This window comes from Apostichopus japonicus, chromosome 23 (genome assembly GCF_037975245.1).
Source record: "Apostichopus japonicus isolate 1M-3 chromosome 23, ASM3797524v1, whole genome shotgun sequence".
Lineage (NCBI taxonomy): Eukaryota > Metazoa > Echinodermata > Holothuroidea > Aspidochirotida > Stichopodidae > Apostichopus > Apostichopus japonicus.
In genome coordinates, this window is record NC_092583.1 from 18,064,988 (window position 1) to 18,089,306 (window position 24,319).

Sequence of the window (24,319 nt, forward strand, 5' to 3'; positions counted from 1 at the left end):
TTGAGACAGGTGGTACCGTTGCCAACATCTAGTTGAAGTTAAGGGTATTTCCATGATGCAAGTGATCCCCATTTGGTAACATGATTGGAAAGTATTACCTAATTGCAACCTTAATTATGTATTGGTGGTTTACGTAGGTTGTGTTTCCTCAAGTGAAGTGATGGCTATGGTCATATAGGTGGTGGCATTAGAAGCAACTAAAAGCCTTGCATATGGGATATAGGTGGTGGATATAGGTGGATATATATAGGTGGATATATATAGTGGATATAGGTGGTGGCATTAGAAGCAACTAAAAGCCTTGCATCTGAGAGGTTGTTGGTAAACTTGGAATAGACTTTATCTCACTTGGAATACAATGTGGACTTGCCTTCTTTGTGTTACAGCATGTAAGTAAACCTATGGATTATTGCCAATTAATCATCAGATTCCAGTTAAAAGAACATTCTTTCCAAGCTGGATTATTTCCTTGTTTTTACAGCTAGTTGTGCTGAACCTGAGTACCAGAACGACCCTATGCAGCCAATGTTACCCAGACAGGATGTTTACATTCCTTTAGCCGATGATGCTAATAAAGGAATTGCAGTTGATAATCTGGAGTACCTAGCTGTACTTGGATCAGAACCCATGCAAGAAGATGTCTGGTCACCACGAAAAACAAACAATGTTGGTTCAAATGGTACCATACCTTACAAAAATGGCATGACAGATAACCTAAGTAACAGTACACCTTTCCTTCACAACCCAAAGTCCCCAGTGAGTCAAGACCCAGAGTTTCAACGTTTGTATAGCACACCTGCCTCTGTGACACCTCCCGAGCATGATTATATAAACAACCAAGTTCAAGTCGGGGGTGGTGAATCTACAGTGTAAAGAATCAGCTAAGGAAAGTGGAAAAATGTCTATGACCTTGACATGTCACATCATGCAGGCTTGGTACATAGCATGGACTACATATGTGGAAAAGGACTGGTTGAAAGAAATGGAGGGCAGCAGAGCAAATTAGAAAGCTTTGAGACTATCCACAGATGCATGGAAATGAAGCACATCATCATTGTGCAGAACAAGATAAATACGAGACTGCCAACAAGCAGTGCAGATACATAGCATTGCAGTATCTCATTAGAAAATCCTTGCTGTCTAAAGAAAAGGGAGGTTAAATTTGAGCATAAACAATCTTATGTCGTAAGTGACCTAGACTTGGAAACTGACAATGTGTACTAACTTGCATAAACGCAGGAATGATTCCTTGAAATACCAAAACATTTCTTACAGAGCTAGGAGAAAGCTTGCTGCTGAATACTGGTAAAAAAACATGCTTGATTTTGATCCAAGATGTGATACCATATTCAGCTTTCTTTAGTAGGTCAAGAATTGAAAGTGACAACCCTCCTGTGGAAGTCACATGGTAAGAGGTATAAGGCTGATTTACCTCTGTCCATTGTTTTATTCACTATCTTGTTAATCATATAAAATATAATCTTATAATGCCCTACGTATTTGGTGTTGTATATGGAACAGCTTTGGTGGTTAGTAGCTTTAACTAGTTAACAACAGTGACTACTGCCTCTTTGGCATCATGTTGATCTACTGACACGTGTCTCAAACAATACTAACCATTGAAGCAATCTTTCCTTCAATCCATGGTTTAGGTTTATGCAGACAGGATATGAAGTTCAAATGAGAAAAAGAATACTTTGTGAAGAGTGTTACATAACCTGTAAGGGAAGTGTCATCCACAAGAAATACAATTTATTTGATCTAAACTTTTGTATGGGAGCTAGTGACAGTCTCCTTACAGTTAGTTGTATTAATATTGTTGCATAAGTCACACAATGTGTTTACTGTTAGACCAAATTTATGACCAATATGTGTGTAGCTACATTAAATAAAAAATTTCAGTTTCACATTTCATTTTCTTAATGTAGAATTTGTTTTTTCCTGTTTTTTAATCTTTTTTTGTGCAGTTTCTCTTTACTGGTGCAATTTATAAATTGCTCACAAACAGTTATAATCTTCGCATGTATAGGCCCGGAGATCTGAGTTTAGCAGGTAGTCGGCTATCTTTCTGTTTTACTTTTTATTCTAATTTGACAATACATTACCGATTAAACCACCTTCAAGTATTTAGACTTTATCTGCAACACAGAAGTCTTGCTCAAGAGCAAGCTCTACTCCTTTGTGAAATGCAGAGTAGTAACTGGAGTAAATGTAAATACTACCACTGTGTTATATATATACCACCAGACTGGTCGTGACGTGGAATTGTTCTGGTTTGTTGATCTTTATTAATCTAATATATATCTGTCATACCACTTGCAACATTCAGTTCTTACATATATATATATAAATATATATATATATATATATATATATATGCATATGTATATCAATGCATATGTATATAGATATATCTATAATATATATATATATATATATATATATATATATAAATATATATATATATATATATATATATATATATATATATATATATATATATATATATACAAGTAAAGTAAGTTTGATCTGTTGGAAGATAGTTGGGAACATGAAACAAGAAAAACAGTTTTAGATTGCTTTCTGTTTAATCTCATATTAGAAATGATGTTTGGTTTGTAATTAACTGAGTTGTTGAAGTGGAGTTAGTTTTATGATAAAGGTAGCAATGTAAGTGTCAGCAGATTCTGATCTTAAAATCACACAGGAAAATGTTGGGAGAACGATGTTGTATATGAACTGAGTGGAAGAAATACCTTTTATTCTTAAATAGTGTTATACCAACAATTATTAGAAGTCACTAATTACCTCTTATAATATGCTGACAATGCTGTTCATTGGTATTATGTTAATTTATTGATGAGTTTCACTGCCAGGTAGGGTGTTTAAGGTGAGTTGTAAATGAGCCAGAGTCTGTCAATAGCTGTCATTTTAAACTGTGTTGAGTTATGTCAAACTCACACAATGTTTAATCCAACTTTGCATGAATATATTGCTCTATATTGTTTTTGTTTTTTTTCTTCTTAAATCCTTTTTTTATGAGAGCCTGTTTACAGCATTGTAAATACCAAATAATCATGTACTTATTTCATTTTGCTTAAACTAAACATTGTTGTTGATTTTTGGTATCATTAATGCATCAAAATGACTTACAGTTTTTAACATAAAAAATGCACTGTTCACTGCATGAGGAGGGTAAACCAGTGCTCTTGAAAATTGCTAGCCTATGCTTCCAAGCCTTTTTGTATGTCTTTCATAAAATTATTTAACAAAAACAAAAAGTTTTGTCAATACATTATGTGTCATTGAACTAATTCAAAAGTGTGGCATTCACTCCAGCAAAATTAGTTGTGTACATAATAAAAAGTACGGGAAAAATTATAAAGGCAGTTATAAGGAAGAGTGTTTTTGTGATGATATCAAAGCTATGTATTCTATGATTGGTATTTTAAGTTAGTCTTAGCAAATTAACATATTCGGTGATTGCGTTCTGACATTTCATTTAAGAAGAATCATTTCCAGAAAAGCAACAAATTATTTTAATTGCATACAGAACCTGTCTGTTTGGTTAGGTCTTATATTTTAATTTTCGGATAATTACATCACAAGTATTTCAGATCTATAAATCACTCACAAAATTGTTATCAAAGTTATTTTTTCGAGTAATATCAGTGTTTCATAGCTATTAGTTACCTCAAAATAGTTCTCATCAAAAGTTGTTTACATGTGTGTGTTATTAACATCAAAGAATATTTTTTTGATGACACACACAGAAAATATGCTTAACCTGATCATGGTAACTGTAAATGTATTTCTCCATAAATTGTTGGTGATTTTTTGCCTTCCCCACCCAACTTCTCTAAAATACAACAGAACCACTGTTTGCTAATGCCAGCTGCCACTGCCATCATAACCTTTCCTTTGATATGCAAACTGAGTATTGTACATAACGTTCTCTTTGTCAGTATTGATTTGAAACAGCCAGATCTTTTATGTGATCAACAGGTGATCAAATCTTCCGATTGTTTTATCTTCCAGTTATAGTTTTTGACATTATCCTTGTATTTTCAATAGCGGATTTTAAAAACAATTGTAGTTTTAACTGTTTTAACTTTCAATTAATTAGTTAATTTTTATATCTACTTAAATAAAAGATGGCATTTTGTGCATGTTAAGTTTTAGGAGTGAAAATCATTTTAACAAGAAAGTGAAAAGTTTATCTATGTTTGTCGGAAATAACTGTTGGGTGCATTTGTCATAAGAAAAGTAACTTTTAACTCATTTAAACTGGACTTGAGATTTATGAAAAAATTTAGTCATAGTTAAAGAACGAAATGTTAAAAGCAACTGTTAATTACCACACATTAATATATATATGCTTACATGTGTAAGTAAGGGAAAGTCTAGTAGGGCATGATTTGTGATTAGTCTCAAAAGTCTGCTAGTTAATTTGAACAAAACTGGTTTCTTTCCATACAACTGGAATCTAAATTGGGCATGCATTTTCATAAGCAGAGTTTGGGTAGTTTTTGGTCTGGCCCAGGCAAAGACATTTCTGTTCATGTGAAGACAGACAACTTGAGGCACTAGACATCTTTTTTTGTACAAAATACAAGCATTGTTTTAAGACAACCTATCTTATTGCTGTTAACAGTAACTTTGTTAACAGTTACAATATGTAAAATCCATACGGGTTGGCTGTCCTGTTGCCCACTTCTCGTTATTTTTGTTATTATGGATCAGCATAGTGTTTTGTGCAAAGTATTTCACAGGGAGTGTCAAGGGAATTTTGTTCTCCAAGTCAATAACTATGGATTTGCAGACTCAACAGAATTTGATTGTTTGGAATAGTAGAAAACTCCTGTAGACATTGTTAGAAAAGATAGTCACTATATGGAGAAGTCTTGTTGAACTTGTCTTTAGTTGAACTTGTTAAAACTTGGTTGTTAGTCATGTAAGTTTTTGTTGAGGAAGTCTGAAGTTTCAAATTAATCCCACTAATTCTGTTCCTAATTGGTGTAGGTTTAAGAAGGTATACAGGATGAAGGTTGGTTAAAGTGTTATTATTATGTTCTACATTGATCATCAGCTGTGAATTGTGTACAAGTTTTCTGATGATAGTAATAAGAAAATGTTAAAAATAATACTCTGTTTTCTTTTTTGTTTGCTGTTTTTAGACACATTGAAATATTTATGGCATATACCCCAGCAGCAGCAGACCAGTAAATACTTCCTCTCACACTACTTCCTCTCACAGCCCTCTCCTTCTTAACCCCCCCCCCCATCCCCCACCTCTCATTTTCCCTACTGTTTGTGATGCCTGCAACTTCAAGCACTTGTGAATAATTTATATTCATCTTTTAATTAAATACGACATGACAGGGGATCTAGTGCATGGAGATTTCCAGCCAAGATATTTGTATTCAGTAAAATTCTATCTTTAATTTACCAGCAGGCTCCTAAATTTTACTACTTCAAAGAATATGTGCAAGATTAAATTCGGGAATATTCTTTTAAATTAGGACATTATCCCGGCCTTGACCGATTAGTTCACTTCCAAAAAGCCCACTCGCCTACTCATTATAGGGCATCTCTCTTCCAAGTATCACATTGATTCAACTTGTGTTTGTTGAGATATTGTGTTTACAAGCCGGTTTTGACGATTTCCCATTTATCCCCACCCACTCATGAATAGTAACGTGGTAAAAACTGTTGTTGAAGATAATTTACGATGTAGTTACATCACCATACCAAGAATGAAGTAAATTGGACATACGGTCACAGAGATATTGACATTTTATGAATTTTCTATTAAACCCTGTCCACTCATTAATTTTCAAGTACTAAGGGAACCAACAACCATAGGGCACATCTACCCAGTAAGCATATACCTATTGAGCATGACATTGACTCAACTTACGATTTTTAGGTATTATGTTTACAAGCTGGCCGTCACATACACACACACATAAGCCCACATTCACACACACATGCTTGCACAGTTGCAAAGGTTACTGAGCCTTTGGGATCGTAACCAAAAATGTTTTAAGACTGACTGAAACTGGTCATAGACCTCTGCAGAAAATAATAGGGTTTATGTGCTCAAGTAAGGTGGATACACACAGCAAGTATGGAGTAAATCAAATCTGCCAAGGAGACATCACATACATATAGATACACGCACACTCGACATCATCACTAAGATGCCTTTGGCAAGAAGTCAAAAAATTGCCATAAATAGCAGGGTATTGAATAAGAGGACATGAAATTTATTAGATATATATACACAGTATTCACATTCTTACAAAGAGTTCTCTTTTAAGACAACCAAAACTGCATTCTTCATCTCTAATGATTTTTTACCTTACTGGCTAAGTAAACAAATCCTTGTTCAGGCATTTTGCATAGGTCAAACAAAAGCAGATCACCAAATTATTATTATTTTTTCTTTAACAAAGGTTTGTTGTAGCCATTCAGTATCTTCCATGAGCCCAGTACTCCATTCCATCTCATCTGTACTGCCACCAAATGCTGGCATCTTGCAAGTTCTTTCCTGCCTGGTTAAGAAATCTAAAATTATTTCCAGACATTAAGAAGAGTCAAATAAGAAAATGTCTCAGTGAGGAAAACTGAGACAGGTGGGCTGCACAAGATTAAAAATGACAATTGTTGGGTATTCTATACCCTCAATTGTTGTTACCATATTTACAGTATACCAATTCACTGAAAATTCTCATCCAGTTAATTAACTAAGTACACAGATCAATGTGCCTAACAAAATCTTATTTCAGAAGTGTCATTTTGACAAAATTATTCAATGATCCTCCAATGTTATGCTTTTAAAACTTTAATAATAGAGGAACCAAAGGATACAATTTGGCCACTAATATGGCTCAAAATAATTTTAAAATACCTTCCAAATATACTTGTAATAAATTCATTTTAAAATAGGACTAAATCTTTATAACACCCAAAAGAAAATTAAATATAACAATCAACTATTAAAGAACTTTGATTTCTTCCTAGAGTAAAAAATACAAACATATTCTTGATTTGTTACCTTTAAGGATATATTTTCTATATTATTATTTTTTTTAGTTCTCATAAAAAATGATTCACTTATTTTCAATTTCAATTAGTAATCCTTTCAATAAAACAAAATATGAAGGGAGGACTTAAATAAAAATCTAAAAGAAGAAACTTTGATGGATGGTTCAATCCAGTTCAAAGAGGTGAAAGGTCGTAGGCATCATGACTTTCAGAGGTCTTCCACTTTAACATGCAACAACATATAGAGGCTATTGCTCTGTTAAATATGTAACAACAAATAGAGGCTGTTGCTTTGTTTAACATGCAACAACATATAGATGCTGTTACTCTGTTTAACATGCAACAACATATAGAGGCTGTTGTTCTGTTTAACATGCAACAACAAATAGAGGCTGCTGTACTCTTTAACATGCAACAACAAATAGAGGCTGTTGCTCTGTTTAACATGCAACAACAAATAGAGGCTGTTGCTCTGTTTAACATGCAACAACAAATAGAGGCTGTTGCTCTGTATAACATGCAACAACAAATAGCAGGCTGTTGCTCTGTATAACATGCAACAACAAATAGATGCTGTTGCTCTGAGAAGGGTCTTTGGTTCTCTTCCTGCAATCTTTGTGTGACAAGACATTTTTTTTTATTTGGTAATATGGTTGTAAACTGTTGGCTTACAGAAGCCTATATTGATGCATACCTTTCCAGAAGCTCCTGTGGTTTAGCACTTCTTTGCAAAGTGAGGCATTATGTCATTTTATCAAAACCAAGTGGTAAGCTAATGCATTAATGTTAACCAATCATTCTGCCAAGACCAATCAAAATAATTAAAAGTTGAAAGTTGCAGAAGAAAATCAACTAATGAAGCTCCTGATGAGCATAAGAGGTGCTTAAAAATGCAAATAAAAAGAAATAGAAGCTTGATTGACCTCCAATCACTGCTATTTACCATGGATGGGTTCATAACTCAAGAGGTAATTCATTCAAACCTGATCAAAGTAAGAGGGGGAAAAACTAAATTAAAATAAAATAAATCAAGATTAGTAATCAGCTAGTTCATGGTTATTAATATCCAAAATGAAAATTAAAAATACTTAAACCATGTGCCATTAGCTTCTTTAAAAAGCCTAGAACATTATTTTTCAGGTAGTATAGCTGCATGTAGATTTCAAAAAGGAAGAAAATAAATTTAAGCTGCATTTTGTGTTTTCTTTTTGAATTTAAAATATTTGAAAATTTTATCTTATTCTTAGAATATGAGTAAAAAATAATCTGTTTCTCTTTCCTGTAGTTCGTTGTTTCTAAAGGCTCCCTAACAAATAACCATAACATATACAGAGGTAGGCAAAACACCTTTTAAGTTCTGGAGATAAAAGATAAGTGAAAGCAATTCCATTGTTTAGACCGAGGTGTTTGCTAGATTAAATAAGAAAAAATAATAGAATAATTGGTAAGGCCTGCATGCTGAGAATGTGAGTAAACAGAGGTAGGCTTACATAAGAATTAGCTTCAAATTAACAACCGTACAAGAAAATAGTTATTTAAGAAACACAGAACACATTTTGAAAGAAAAGGAAATGAGTTAAATATGTTTTAGCAGATTAAAGAGGAACACAAAGTAGCTACATTCAACACCATAAAAAAAACAACTATCATAAAAAGGTAATGCAAAAGCAGCAAGAAACTAGGTGAAGTAAAAACAAAAACGGAGGTATATTGAGGTAGTTGCAACGACCAAAATGAAACAAATAAAATGTTTTCTTTGTTTCATTATTATTTGTTAATGCAAATCAAAAGTGAAGATCATAAATAAAAGCAGTAACAATAACCAGTCATCCATTGGGCTGGATGAGTGAATAACACCTAGAAGCAGAAACAGCACTAAGTACCTTAAAAACCTTACAAGACTTTCATTCAAATCAATTGGATAATTTTGTATCAGTATTTTAGTGAAGAAGATATGATGAAAATAAAAGCATGAAATTTTGTGTTCATATATCCAGATTTGGAGGATAAACAATTTAAACTTTGGGCAGTGATGAGTGTTACTATAATTAATGCATCTATCTGATCATATCTCTCTCTCTCTCTCTCTCTCTCTCTCTCTCTCTCTCTCTCTCTCTATATATATATATATATATATATATATATATATATATATATATATATATATATATATATATATATAAATGCAGTAATATGTCAAAACTGATGGAATAAAGTGCCCTATGCGTAATGCAGAGCTTTTTGTATGTATTATTTTTCCTGGATTACAACTTGCGACTATTAGTGTCATACTCTTCTGCTATCTTCTAGTATGGACACGAATCTGTCTTCTTTCCTTTTAATTAAATATAAATCTACCAGCACAGCATTTAAACATCTTGATCTGTACAGACATTTACAATTACATTGACATTACTAGGTTTAGCTTTATAAATATTCAACTATACAGGTTGTCTTTGATCTGACAATAGGGAAAACATTCAGCTATTTCCATTAAAGCAACTAGTTTTGTTACAAGATCTTTGTAACTGTGATATAGTTAGATTTTGAATAGAAGTTACATGAAATTCATGATTTTTCCTTATTCTATTGAGAGCTTATCTTTGATAACAATTAAAATGTCTTGTGATTGAAGCTTTATAATACACCCACTGTTTTGTTACAAATTTCCCACACCATCAAAATGTTCAATATATCCCCATTAATAAAATGTAATGGTTACACTATTATTTCTTATGAAGGAAAAGTGACATTTAGAGACAAGATAGAGAACATGTCTGCAAATAAGTCAAGTATAAAAACATATCTGCAAATAAGTCAAGTATTATAACATGTCTGCAAATAAGTCAAGTATTATGAAATGTCTGCAAATAAGTCAAGTATAATTACATGTCTGCAAATAAGTCAAGTATTATGACATGTCTGCAAATAAGTCAAGTATAAAAACATATCTGCAAATAAGTCAAGTATTATAACATGTCTGCAAATAAGTCAAGTATTATGAAATGTCTGCAAATAAGTCAAGTATAATTACATGTCTGCAAATAAGTCAAGTATTATGACATGTCTGCAAATAAGTCAAGTATTATGACATGTCTGCAAATAAGTCAAGTATAATTACATGTCTGCAAATAAGTCAAGTGTTATAACATGTCTGCAAATAAGTCAAGTATTATGACATGTCTGCAAATAAGTCAAGTATAATTACATGTCTGCAAATAAGTCAAGTATTATGACATGTCTGCAAATAAGTCAAGTATTATGACATGTCTGCAAATAAGTCAAGTATTATGACATGTCTGCAAATAAGTCAAGTATAATAACATGTCTGCAAATAAGTCAAGTATTATAACATGTCTGCAAATAAGTCAAGTATAATTACATATCTGCAAATAAGTCAAGTATTATAACATGTCTGCAAAAGAGTCCAGTATAATTACTTGTAGATACCGCAAACATCATCTTTTAGCCTTGACAGATATTTGCAATATTTGTTGTCCAGTTCCTAATGAGCAGAAAGAATAAACAATTTGACTTTTTTCTCTTCTCTTTCTTAAAATGTTTGAAACATTCATGCACAAGTAAGCCCTTTGTTACAAAAGACTACAAGTAAACAAATTAAAAATAAGCTGCCTTCTATGGAAGGAAATTCAACCATTATTCTCAACAACAACAACAGAATAAACTTACAAAAAATAATTTACACATAAAAATATAATGTTACTTGAGGGGGTTTATCCCACAAATTTGTTCATTTTGTGGACTTAAATATGTACATGTTTAAATTATACTACACTTGTAGTGGAGATTACAATAATAATATGTTAAATGTAACTATCCACAAAAACAGGACACCCTGACAAATTTGTTAAGGCAATGATAAGATATTATGAGATGATATAATCCTTTGTTACAAAAATAGAATCCAAGAATTCCACAGCTGCCAATTATCAACACCCACTATATATGTCACAGGAATAATTTAACTCCAACAGGCAAATGGGACTAATGTTATTGCATTATTTACTTACAATCTTTGCTATTTGAAGATATATTTTTACCAGAAGTGTAGGTCCATAACTAGAAAAGGTTAAGGTAGGAGGAAGAGTGACTATATAGATAGATATTTAGGACTACTTAAGCAAATGATATGTAGGGGAACTTTTAAAGAATGTATTCCCAATTAAGAGCTGCATGATCTTTAAACAACCAGAATCTGAAAGACACTGAATCAGTTCAAAGTTTCTGCTACACCATTTACATCCATCTGTTCACTAGACTTGAGTATGTAGGGTTTTTACTCTTGACCATAATTTAACTACCTTAATTAGATAAACAATTTGCCAGATTATTCAGTTGCTGACATCTTTAGTGTTGAGTGTTCCAGAGCAACATCCATACATATAGATATGCAAACAACTTGGCATTTCTGCAGCATTCTGCTGGTAAAAAACCCCCCCAAAAAACATTTCTTTTGAGCTCATAACAATTTGTCTGACTATTTATATTTGATTATTTTAATTATACTGAACCAAAACCCACCATTACAGAAACTCATCATAACTAATTAGTAATGACTCTTCACGTAATGTGACCCATAATTTTGGTGAACACTGACAAGCAGAGACCCTTGTCAAAACAATCATGTAATTTTTTGTCAAACCAACATATAAAAGAGTATGAACTGAATCTGTAAATATTGATCAAATGTAAATGACATTTCTACTGTTATATACTAAGAATCAATGTCTGATGATCCTTGGCTAATGATTATCTATTTAATATGGATAACATTGATCTATGGAGATGAAAGGTCAGGGCCATGGCTTACAACTTTCAACAAGAGTTAGATTCTTTGATTGAAGGGGGTTGATTGGCCTAAATTAAACAACTTCAGGGGAAGAAAAAAAACCATGTCTTTCAATGTTTACTGTTTTTAACAACTGTTAAATTTAAGCAAAAATATGGAAAACTAACCAATCAGTATTTGCCTAACTATTCATCAGTAGCCTAACTATTCATCAGTAGCCTAACAATTCATCAGTAGTTGATGATGAACTAGTCATCAGAAGTTGCATTTACAAACTAGTCTACTAGTCCAATTTCTCATTTTTAGGTGAAGGTCACAGTTACTTTAAGGACTTTAAGTGACCTATGGATATATTACTACATATCATGAAGAAGTTTACAGTAATTTTAACCATACTGGGACATCCAGATTTCATTAGGCAACTTTGGAAAATGGAAAGTTTCTCATGTGGTAAAGAGAAATGTTAAGTCACATAAACTATACAATATTTAGCTAGCATTGGAAAGGCCAGTATCACAGCTGTCTGTTTAACTCCATCCTGTGAAATTTCCCTCACAGCATGTACTATTTTCTAGTTCTACTTGTCACAGACGATGGCAGTAGGTATGGCTATATCAGATACTAAATAACGTCTATAGCCTTGCCATCGCCTGCACTAGCTCCCATCACCTAGGTCCTTGCATGCACCAATTCCCATCACCTGAACTAGTTCTTTGCTTTTCTGTGTATACTGAGACACATCCAGTGATATTTCCTGAAGCCCAAAGCAGACACCTTTCAGTGCAATGCCAATCCTTGTAGGAGCAATTGCAGCATTAGCAAGATATTTCCATTTTGCCAGCACACATTGTTTTCTTCTTTTCATGTAGAATAGATGTTTGAAATTTGCACTTCAAGTGTAATCATCCTTCCGGTTTATATTCCCATGATTGTTCTCAGGTTGCACACCTAGACCTTCACCCTTATATGAGGAGGGACTGCCCTCATCTGGTCTTGCTCTAACAGAGTTATTATTGAGGACACCTTCGTCATCACTGCAATGTTCTATCTTGACGCGAACAGAGCATTCTGTGGATGATGAAGAACTCTGTTCACCCTGATTGAATGGTGATAGTTCTTGCTGATGAAATGGAGATTCTATTTTAACTGTCTTTGGTGAGATCCTTCGATGCCCACCCATTGTTGGATTGCTCTGGATGGATATGGTTCCTCCCTGGTAGCTCACTGAATGTGGACTAGTAGAGTTGGTATGTTGTGCCATGGCTCTTTGAGGGGAGCAAGTTAATGACCGACTGGCAGGAGATGTTTCTCTGAGCTTCTCTCGATGCCATGAACCTGATGAGCATGATGAGGTGGGTGATGGGGTCCCTGGGTGGATGATGTGGTTGGTAATAATTGCTTGAGGTGATGGTGATGCAGTCATTGATGATGCTGCTGCTGCTGCTGCCTTTGCTGCTCTACTCCGTGCGGCATGGACCTGATTAAGGAATGCAAATGGACCCTGGTAGAGCTTGGGTTCACGATCCCCCTCCTCCTGGCTCTTTTCAAATCGGGGTGGAGCAGAAGATAAACTTGAGGTAGAATTCTGTGGACCCATCAGAGTAAGCGGAATTCCTGTTGCCATGGAAACAGGTATAGTCGGTGGGTATGGAATAAAGGGAGTGTAAAAAAATGGCAGGGTTGGTATCTGAGTAGGTATAGAGACTGCTGTTGTAGGCAGTGGTATTTGTATACTGGGCATCATATTTGGCGCAGGAGCAGGTGGCCTCTCAATCACCTTACCTGTAGAGCCAAGCATCGGGTTGGATACGAATTGTTCTTTCTCTCTGTTGTGGACCTGATATGACACAATGTCACTATAACCGTGCTTGGTCTGTGATGACAAATCCAATGGGGTACCACCCAGCTGAAATGAAGGTGGTGCCAAATGGTTATTTTCCTTTGGTGATCTAGAGTACCCTACCGTCAACTGCTTCTTACCACTCAAGTCGAGTGGTGAGGTAGGTTCGTTGCTTGTGGTCCTGGCACTGCTTGGTATCATCATTGGGGGGTTTGGCCGTGGTATAGTCACGTGTTGAGCAGTGGTACCAAGGTCAATAACTGATGAAGTAGACACAATAGGTGCTGGAGATGGGGGTGCCTGATGGTCCTTGGAGGGGTCCTTGGAGGGGGTAGTTTCTTCCTCCCTCCTACCACTGGAATGCTGAATAAGTAAAGCAAATCAAATACAGCTATATCGAACTGTGAACACAAATAATTCATAAATTGCTCCCTGAAAGTTTTAAAGAGTGAAGGCATTGCGGTACCTGTCCAGTATATAGGGGTTTATCAGTGATGAGCTCAAGTTTATTAAGTATTCAAGCCTTGGTGACAATATAGACATGTTTAACAGGGACAGCAGCCAATTAGATTGATATGGTTGTAAGTATATCTTACAATAATCCTACCATATTTAATGAATCAGATCAAGCCATATAGCACTGGGGAGGGGAGAGGGTGAGGGGTTGAATTTCCTGGTCAGAAGTCATTCCCTTTGTTTTTGTATTTCCCTCCCAACAGGTGTGTGCCTGCCTTACTTGGAACTTTCTGGATGGTTTGAAATGATTTGAAATGATTCTAGTACCCTAAGAAGGAAACATGCTCCTGTGTGTTTTTCTATTTATATCTTCACATAGGACTTTGTAAGAAACAGTAGTGACGATGAAACTTGTTTACTTAAAACATTCTCAAAGGTTGAAGCGATCCAAAACTTCCAATACATTGTTTTTCTCTAGTTATTTTAATGGTAACTATTCCAAAATATTTATTTTTATTTTTTATGTTAGACTTTTATCAATACCTCACAGGAAGCTATTATTACCTTTAACAGAACCTGATTCTGGTTTGAGGACAGGCAAAATAATTGATTATATGGAACAGCTTTATCTATCACAGAGTTTCATATCTATCTGCCTTACCATGCATCAAACCCACTTTCTCTGAAACAATATCAGCCTTACCATGCATCAAACCCACTTTCTCTGAAACAATATCAGCCTTACCATGCATCAAACCCACTTTCTCTGAAACAATATCTGCCTTACCATGCATCAAACCCACTTTCTCTGAAACAATATCAGCCTTACCATGCATCAAACCCACTTTCTCTGAAACAATATCAGCCTTACCATGCATCAAACCCACTTTCTCTGAAACAATATCTGCCTTACCATGCATCAAATCCACTTTCTCTGAAACAATATCTGCCTTACCATGCATCAAACCCACTTTCTCTGAAACAATATCTGCCTTACCATGCATCAAACCCACTTTCTCTGAAACAATATCTGCCTTACCATGCATCAAACCCACTTTCTCTGAAACAATATCTGCCTTACCATGCATCAAACCCACTTTCTCTGAAACAATATCTGCCTTACCATGCATCAAATCCACTTTCTCTGAAACAATATCTGCCTTACCATGCATCAAATCCACTTTCTCTGAAACAATATCAGCCTTACCATGCATCAAACCCACTTTCTCTGAAACAATATCTGCCTTACCATGCATCAAACCCACTTTCTCTGAAACAATATCTGCCTTAACATGCATCAAACCCACTTTCTCTGAACAATATCTGCCTTAACATGCATCAAACCCACTTTCTCTGAACAATATCAGCCTTACCATGCATCAAACCCACTTTCTCTGAACAATATCAGCCTTACCATGCATCAAACCCGCTCTCTCTGAAACAATATCTGCCTTACCATGCATCAAACCCGCTCTCTCTGAAACAATATCAGCCTTACCATGCATCAAACCCGCTCTCTCTGAAACAATATCTGCCTTACCATGCATCAAACCCGCTTTCTCTGAACAATATCAGCCTTACCATGCATCAAACCCGCTTTCTCTGAAACAATATCACAAAGTCTAATCTGATAAACTTACTGGAAAGTGTGTAACAGAGCTGGGAGATTTGGCTTCTACGTCCGTGTCTGCAGACTGGGTCTCAACAGATGACCTAGAAGCCCCGTCCTCGTAGTTTCCATCTCTCATCTCTGTCAGAGAGTGGATCTGATTAACCTTCTTGTGACTATTCATCTGGTGGCTCTCCTCATGTATCTGCATCCCGCTAATGCTATTGCAGACAAACTCACAGCTCCTAGTTGGACATTTGATCAGCACCATTTCTTCATTGACACAAGAACAACAAAAGGCCTCATATGGCTTATCTGACTTTAGACCCTCCACATATTTACCTGATATCATGAAGGTTCGATTTTTTGGACTGATCTGAGCTTTGCCCTCATTTAGATTCTGAGATTTCTCATCCATACATGGTTCTGACAAGAGATGCCCTCCTCCGTCCAAATTAAATCGCTCTTTTAGGTATTTCAGATCTTGTCTGTCAAGGTAGTCCTGAATGATTTTCTGGTCATTTTCGGTACTGTCCACCAGCCTACTAGCAAGGGGTCTGTCTCTTGGAGAGAACCTCTGTTCATAGCTGATGGGTAAAGAATGTCTCCTGACTGATATGTCACCAGGTACTTGCAATTTATTTCTGGATTCACTAGAAGAGGCTGCACTCAATGAAAGTAATGCCCTGACTGTGGCATCTTCATTCTCCCTCCCAGGAGGAAGACTGATGCTATCAGGAGACATGGTGACATCACTAGAACCTGGCGAAAACTGCCTACTGCCACTCTTGGGTACATCTAAATGTTCTTCTGTTTGATCAGCTTGAGACATCTTCCTCAAATCATTCCCAGAGCTGCTTATCTTTGGAGAATTTACTGGTCTGGACCCGCTGAACTGTCCTTCAGGAGTTATAGAAGGAGGTTGCAAGCATGGGTGAGGAGACAAACTTGGTGATGGCAGTTGAGAGAGGGGTGATCCAGGCATTGACATCTGAGACCCTGGGGATGGTGGTAAGGATGTACATGGAGATGGTGCAGTGCATGTAGACATGGGTGACATTGGTTGTGGTGAAGCAGGATATGAGCCTGAGACAGAGCTAGAGACAGATCTGGGACCCCTAGGCAGGGAGACTCTCGGGATAATTCTACCTCTTTTACGTAGCTGTTTAGTTGTTTTATGGTGATTTATCAAGCATTTCCAAAATGTCTTCCTACGAATGGCACTAACTTCCTCTGATGGAGCTACCCTTGGGTTGCAGGCAGCTGGAAACTTTGGGATGGACACTTGTGCAGATTCCTTCTTCCCAAAAGCAATCCTCTTACAAACCGTGCAGGTTATGATAAGGGATGGGGCAATAGGATAGTCTCTACTTCCAGGATGAATCTGGTTTTTACAAATGAAGCAAGTCAGTACTGGTAATGATCCTGACAATAACTGACTTCCAGTGGTGCTTGCCTTGTACTGATCAATGTTAGGTACTTTAAAGGGGGAAACTTTTGTTACAGCACCACCACCTATGTCCTGCTGACCGTCAGCCATTTCCTCCCCTCTTGATGTCTTTGGAACAAATGGTGGAGGTTTACTCTGAAGTGGGCTTTGAGATGAGAACCGCTGCGATGATGAACAAGCCTACAAAGAAAAAATGTAAATTCATTAGTGGTTGCTTTTGTTGGTATGGAGTTTATATTCCATACTGATTTGAGCAGGTAACATTTACCCTGTATAGTGATGGACAATAATTGAATATTAATGTGACAAGATTTCAAGGTAGGCAATGTAACACAAAAGGATACTGATAATTTATATCTAGCAATGTAAGTCTTTGCCATTGAAAAAATCTTATGCTTCATTCAAAGAAATCCAAGAAATTTTGTTAGTTAATAACAACTTTAGACACGATGGGCTGAAAATAATTCAAGGGACAAAAGCAAGTATTCACTGTAGTCATTTGGTTGAGTGTACCTCCCATATATTTATGAGTGTGTACTGACCAGAACCAAAGCTTTAACACTCACATGTCATAGGTTGAATGTACCTCCCATATATTTATGAGTATGTACTGACCAGAACCAAAGCTTTAACACTCACATGTCATAAGTTGAATGTACTGTACCTCCCATATATTTATGAGTGTGTACTGACCAGAACCAAAGCTTTAACACTCACATGTCATAGGTTGAGTGTACCTCCCATATATTTATGAGTGTGTACTGACCAGAACCAGAGCTTTAACACTCACATGTCATAGGTTGAGTGTACCTCCCATATATTTATGAGTGTGTACTGACCAGAACCAGAGCTTTAACACTCACATGTCATAGGTTGAGTGTACCTCCCATATATTTATGAGCATGTACTGACCAGAACCAAAGCTTTAACACTCACATGTCATAGGTGGGGTGTACCTACCATATATTTATGAGTGTGTACTGACCAGAACCAAAGCCTTAACACTCACATGTCATAGGTTGAGTGTACCTCCCATATATTTATGAGTGTGTACTGACCAGAACCAAAGCTTTAACACTCACATGTCATATGTTGAGTGTACCTCCCATATACTAATGAGTGTGTACTGACCAGAACCAAAGCTTTAGCATTGCCATCTAAAATATTTACCAATAAACCTCATCTGTAGTACTTACTTCTATAATTACTAAAAGTATTAGAAACTGTTTTTGATATACTTGAACTTTAAAAGCATGGCTCTCACACCCACTAGATGACTAAAGCCCATAAATTCATTCCTCAACTGTATAAGAAACCTTTGCAATATTCAAGACATGTTATGTGATGATACCTTGGCTCCTTGGCTGTCTGGTCTATCCTGTCCTTGCTCTGATGTTACATGATGGTCCTGCACAGCTATGCCCATGGGCCTTGATGAACCATCTGACACCTTAGAACGATTTAAGAAAAGGCTTCCAAATTTTACTTCTGATGGCAGTCGCTCCTCTAAAGGCCGTACTTTAGGTACTTTTGGGGCAGGCACATCAAAATTCAAGATAATCGGTTGTACTGCTGAAGATGCCTGAGGCATAGATCCCTGAATACCCTTAGGGGCTTGTGGTATCTCTAACCGTCCCTCTTTGGGACGTTTCTGCTTTTTCACTTTCTTCAATGGAGATGAATGGTCCCCTATGATAGAGCTAGGTTCGTGCCTCTTTGGACCCCTACTGACGAGTCCGAATGTTGAAAGTTCAAGGGGAACATAGTGATTGAAAGGGTACCTTTGCTGTGCTTCAAGAGGGGTCAAGGTTCTCTGGTCCATTATTGAGGTAGTCAAACTTAAATGATGGGGTATAGAAGTCTGTATTGAGGGTTGCACTACACCATGTGTAAACCGTGGTGCATAATTAGGCATTACTGCTGAGGGAGCCACCACTATGTGAGAAGTAGGTATCCCCTGGGGGTGACCTAGATTTGGCAAGTACCGTTGTTGCTCTGGAATATTCTTCTGCACATTGAGAAAAGGAAATAAAACAAATGGAAATTCAAACGATCAATGTGTGCAATGTCCTAGTAAATTTTATGTCTCTCGTTAATGCAAAAGAAATGTACAATGTCCTAGTCAATTCTTTGTCCCTCATTTGGTTAACAACAAACCTCCATTGAATTATAGATGAAAGGCATCAGTTGGCTTAATTACCATATACTCAGATGAGATTCAAGATTCAAATTAGAAACCTCTTTACAATGGTTTACAGATTGAATCTGTGGCAAATCAAATATTTTAACTCAGTGGCCAAAAATTAAACTGAGATGGATTTTCTAACCAGAAAGCCAATTGGCTTTGTGATTTCTCCCCATACAATTGTTTGAATTTCCACAAAGCTAACTGACTAATGTAGAGTAAGTGAGTTAAATCTGTCCAAGAATTAAGTGAGAACTAGAAAAGATCAGATATTTCCAGCTCTTATTTGTAGCACTTCCTTGTGGGCATCAACCATTCATTCCCTAGTAAGGTTTTTTACTGTATATCAATTCAGTTTCATATCCAAAAAAGAACAGTCTTCCTATATGGAATATAGACACATAGATGTATGAGTCAAAGGACATTTTCTTTAACCAATTTTGAGCTATAAATCACCTCTGCCACCAACCATCCCTTTAATAGTTGTTATTAATGAATGAGAGTTACATGACATTGTTTATACACTGAGAAATATTTTCACATCCTACTGCAAAAGCCAAAGACATGTAGTACAAAACGTTTCCAAATGTGTAGTGAGGTAGATAGGAAAGTGCAATTGTGGAGTGGGTGACAGGTAAGAGAGGAGCGAAGTAAATCACAGAGAATAAGGCCAATTTTGAGACCATATGTGATAACCTGTTGACCCCTTGAGAATTTCTTGTGGCACCATTTGAGACCCATTGATGCTCAGAGGGCAAAAACTGATAAGGACCTTTTGAGTGTGTTTAAAGCAACCAACACTAGAATATCAATTCAAAATACTGAACAGAATTCGACCAAACTATGTTCACCAAAAGAAAATCAAAGCATTGAAGAACTCACAGATTAATTGTAGCTTTAATTTTGGAATTATCATGTTAACGTTTTCAGACTTTGACACATGATGACCTCATGTGACCTTTGACCTCTACCAATTTCAATAGGGTTAATATACTCACCAACCTGGGTCTACATACTACTGTAAGTATGAAGTTCAACAAAGATGTACTGTTTGAGTTATCGTGTTTACAAGGTTTTCAGAACTTAACCTCCTTTGACCTCAAATGACCTTTAAACCTTCACAGAAAAGAATTGGGTGCTTGTACTCATTAGGCGGATCCACATACCAACTAAACAGTTATCCACCAAGAACCATTTGAGTTACAGTGTTTACAAGCAAGTATCACATACACACACACCCACGCCATCACCATCGCACAAAACTACAGGGCAGACAAGTTCCAAACCACTAGATGAAAACCTCTGCTATCCGGCCACATACCTTATGCAGACTAATGAACTTCCAGTGCACTATTGCCAAAACTGCTATATATAGTTGTGCTGTCTTTTTTATTTCTAATGATGGTACAGGTAAATCTGTACTGATGGTATAGTCCCTACATTCTAGTGCCAAGCCATAAAATATGTTACTTTGTTTGCTATGTTTTACCAGGTGTTCAACAGCGTAGAGGGCAATGACTCCACAAGTTACAGGACAGCAATAGTGTGCCCCCTCCCCTGCCGCCATCCCCCTCCCCCCACCCCCACCTGCTTAAATTGCAGAGGAGTTGTCATTGATCAACACAATGGCATTTTTAGCTCATTTATACTGTATGATGATGTCATTCACTCTGCTGTCAGAATCCACAATACATACAGATATGTAAACTATGAGGGACCATTCTCACCTGTCTCCAGCACACTAATACACATTCCTCATCTAACTAACCTACAGTACACAAACTACTGGTGTGCACCGTATCTCACAACCTGCAATCTACCCACTTTCTTCTCCTGCTCAATCTACAGCACCAGTCACTACACTTGAAAAGCAAGTCAATGTTCTACACACAAATCATATACAGAAGGTTTACTTCCTGAATGGCAACTTGCCAAGAGAACATTGAAATTGCAAAGAACTCAGTGGTTGGTTTCCAAGGCCATGGTATCTGTGTTATGGATCTAGTCTTAGAGATGGTTATTTCATTACGTCTAGACTTAATATATCACATTCAGTAATGGAAAGTACAGAAAACACTGCATGGAAAATTATAGGGCAGTTCTTACCCATGTACAGTGAGCCACAATGAATAGAGAGGGACGTAGCTTAAAAGCAACTATAACAACACCACTTGGTTATGGAAGATACATTCCAATTGAGACATATCTTACCTGAGTCACAACTGGAACATCTAATATACTAAGATACTAAATAGACAGCTTTTGTTACCACAACTATTACTATTCTAAAAATTAGTCTCATTTCAAGTGTGCAATCTCACTAAACCATATTCTCATTGTGAAATTGCTCCATTATGAGGGTGACAGGGTATTGACTCATTCTTCAAAAAAACAAAGGTTGCTACTAACCTGAGCCATCTCTGGTTTCTCTGAGACATGCAGCCCATCACGTCTCTCTGAATCGCGTTTGTCTTTGCCATCTTCCTCATAACAATCTCTAACATTCATCCGTTTCTTCATGGGCATCTGAACTTCCCTTGTGGCAGATTCAGATGACATCTCTTTAACACTGTTTGTCTGAAATGGAGCAAAACATGCCTTTGGTTTTTAGATTAAAAAAAATCTCTTATAAAAGCCTCAGAGATTTCCTAAAGAAGCATTTAGTCTGTATTGGTTTGTAGATTACAAACAGAAACAAGCAGGTTTCTGAACTTTAAAGGTTTAAAAGTATTTTCTTAGAAAAATATTCCACACTGCTAGTTGAAAACGCTTTTGACTGGCTAAAACTTCAGCTACTGGAGGAAGTTGTGTTACAATAGGGGATCTGTTATGGGCCAAGGCAAAAATTAACATATTGTGGGGGGGAGACAGAATTTGATAGAATTTAACTTTTGCACCTATGTACCTGTTCATGTTTAAAGATATAAACATGTAAGTTACATACTACATTCAGACATACACAGAAAAGATACAAGTTTTGTTGTATGTTGACATGGTAACGAAAAGTTATTAGTTTTGGGGGACGGAAGTTTTATCCATACTTAATGCAGTTGATTATATATTTAAAAAAAAACATGTCAAGATCATATTCAGATTTAACAATATACAGACACATGCTGAATTAAGAAAAGAAATTCTTTCTTATTTTAGCTATAACATACATACTGTACATACTTACAAACTGTACACATACATAAATACATACATACATAGCATACATACATAACATACATACATACATACATTTTCAGTGTTATTGTAGAATGTACAGTACATGAACTGTTATATATTTCTGTTAACTGGCATTTGAAATGAGAAAGGAAACACCTCAACGATCCAAGCTGAGACAAGCAGAACAGATTTATATTGTTAGATCATAGACTGAATTATGGACATGTATCCTTGAAACCTGAAACATTTGTAATGTTTGCTTAACTGTCACATTCTCTGTTCTTAGAATTTCATCAAAATGTACTTTTTCCTAGAAATATTCTTTTCCTCTGTGGGATAAAAAAATGAATGAATTTCAATTATGTTCATGTCAAATTTATTTATATAGATCTGTGAATTCAATAAATAAGATGGGGAAAATGACTTGCATGTTTGAATACAACAGTACACAGGCCCCCACAGTTTGAAGCCAAAGAATAAAGAAGAATCATTTGTACAGGTCACCAGCTGTCATAGGACAAAACAGCCTACTTAGTGTGAAATGTGAACAAATGGAAAATTTCAGCCACTTAAAATCCATGCAGTAGTGACACAAAAGCCTGTAACAACTGATGTGATAAGACTAAAACCTCATTTCCTGATCATTGGCTATTTCAGTAAATATATTTTACATAACTTTTGCGGCAGTTAGGCTCCATTGTGACACTACGTAAAGAATGGTAGGATATAGTGTTCATTACTAACACAGAAAAGTTTTCATGTCAGCGGTACAACACACAAAAGGAGGTGGCCCAGCTTGCACAGTAGATTTGGTGAGTGTATTTTCTGCATCACATGCTACATACTTCCACACAATCTACCAAATTTCAGTTGTTTTGAAAGATGGATGCTGATAATCGAATGTGATTTCTTGCAAAAGAAATTCAGAACTTAGATTTTGAATATGTAAAATTGGTTTGATTTAAGAATAGTTGTAAGTGAAAAAACTGAATGTTGGTGCATATCTAGCACTGTAGACAAATTTAGGAAACTACTCCCCCATATGAACTGTTAGTTTTCATTTGTCATTATTCAATCCCTAAGTAGTGGCGATTCAGAGAAGGAATTGATTTACTCATCCAAGCCTAATCAGAGTGCATAGATTGGCTCAAGAAGGGTAAGTACTTCATACAACTACACATTCAAACATACACACATTCATGCTGTAAATGAAGTTAAAGGAAATTTAGTTTATAGGTCATGAGAAGACAGCAGTGCAGATTATGAATATAGACTTTTCCATTTGGATAGCTGCCTCCAGACATTCCTGAGATTCTAGTTAATAGTAGTTAACTGATTGAGGCAAGGGATGCCTGTATTACTGTATATATGGCTATGAGGCACTCAGATCTGTAAATGTTAGTGTGAGTTGTAACCTACACCTTTGATGGTCTTGCATCAATGCCACTCTTGTTACAGGTCTAAATTTCCAAATGAACATACTATTTTGGAAACACACTGAAGAGTGAATAATACCTACATTAAACCACATTAAAACCTGTGAATTTTTAGGAGATAACTTGGGAAAAAAGCTGTATATGGAATCCTTCAGAGTTAAACAGATACCCACACAGTAGCTTTTTTTCTCCCCTTTCAACATTTTTGTTTAAATGTCAAGATACTGGCTACCTGCTATGCCATCTCTTAACTATTAATTGGTTTGTTGAAACTGAAGTGGCTGTCGAAGATCGAAATTAGCTTTTCGCTGC

General features: G+C 36.0%; 2 protein-coding genes across 12 annotated transcripts in view; one reads left to right on the forward strand and one right to left on the reverse strand.

Annotated features, from left to right (window-relative positions):
• The window catches only part of LOC139964576 (epidermal growth factor receptor-like), a 168,327-nt gene extending 160,370 nt beyond the window's left edge, over positions 1–7,957 (forward strand). For all 5 annotated transcript variants that reach the window (XM_071966281.1, XM_071966278.1, XM_071966280.1 and 2 more), the window contains one exon: positions 482–7,957. In XM_071966281.1, coding sequence (XP_071822382.1) covers positions 482–873 — 392 coding nt within the window. In that variant the 3' untranslated portion in view covers positions 874–7,957. The remainder of the gene's footprint in view (positions 1–481) is intronic.
• LOC139964577 (uncharacterized) overlaps positions 6,251–24,319 on the reverse strand; it is an 83,138-nt gene continuing 65,069 nt past the window's right edge. For all 7 annotated transcript variants that reach the window (XM_071966289.1, XM_071966284.1, XM_071966287.1 and 4 more), the window contains 4 exons: positions 21,810–21,977; positions 18,567–19,223; positions 15,797–17,395; positions 6,251–14,063 (listed from right to left, as the gene is read on the reverse strand). In XM_071966289.1, the coding sequence (XP_071822390.1) occupies positions 12,753–14,063; positions 15,797–17,395; positions 18,567–19,223; positions 21,810–21,959 (3,717 nt within the window). In that variant the 5' untranslated portion in view covers positions 21,960–21,977 and the 3' untranslated portion in view covers positions 6,251–12,752. The remainder of the gene's footprint in view (positions 14,064–15,796; positions 17,396–18,566; positions 19,224–21,809; positions 21,978–24,319) is intronic.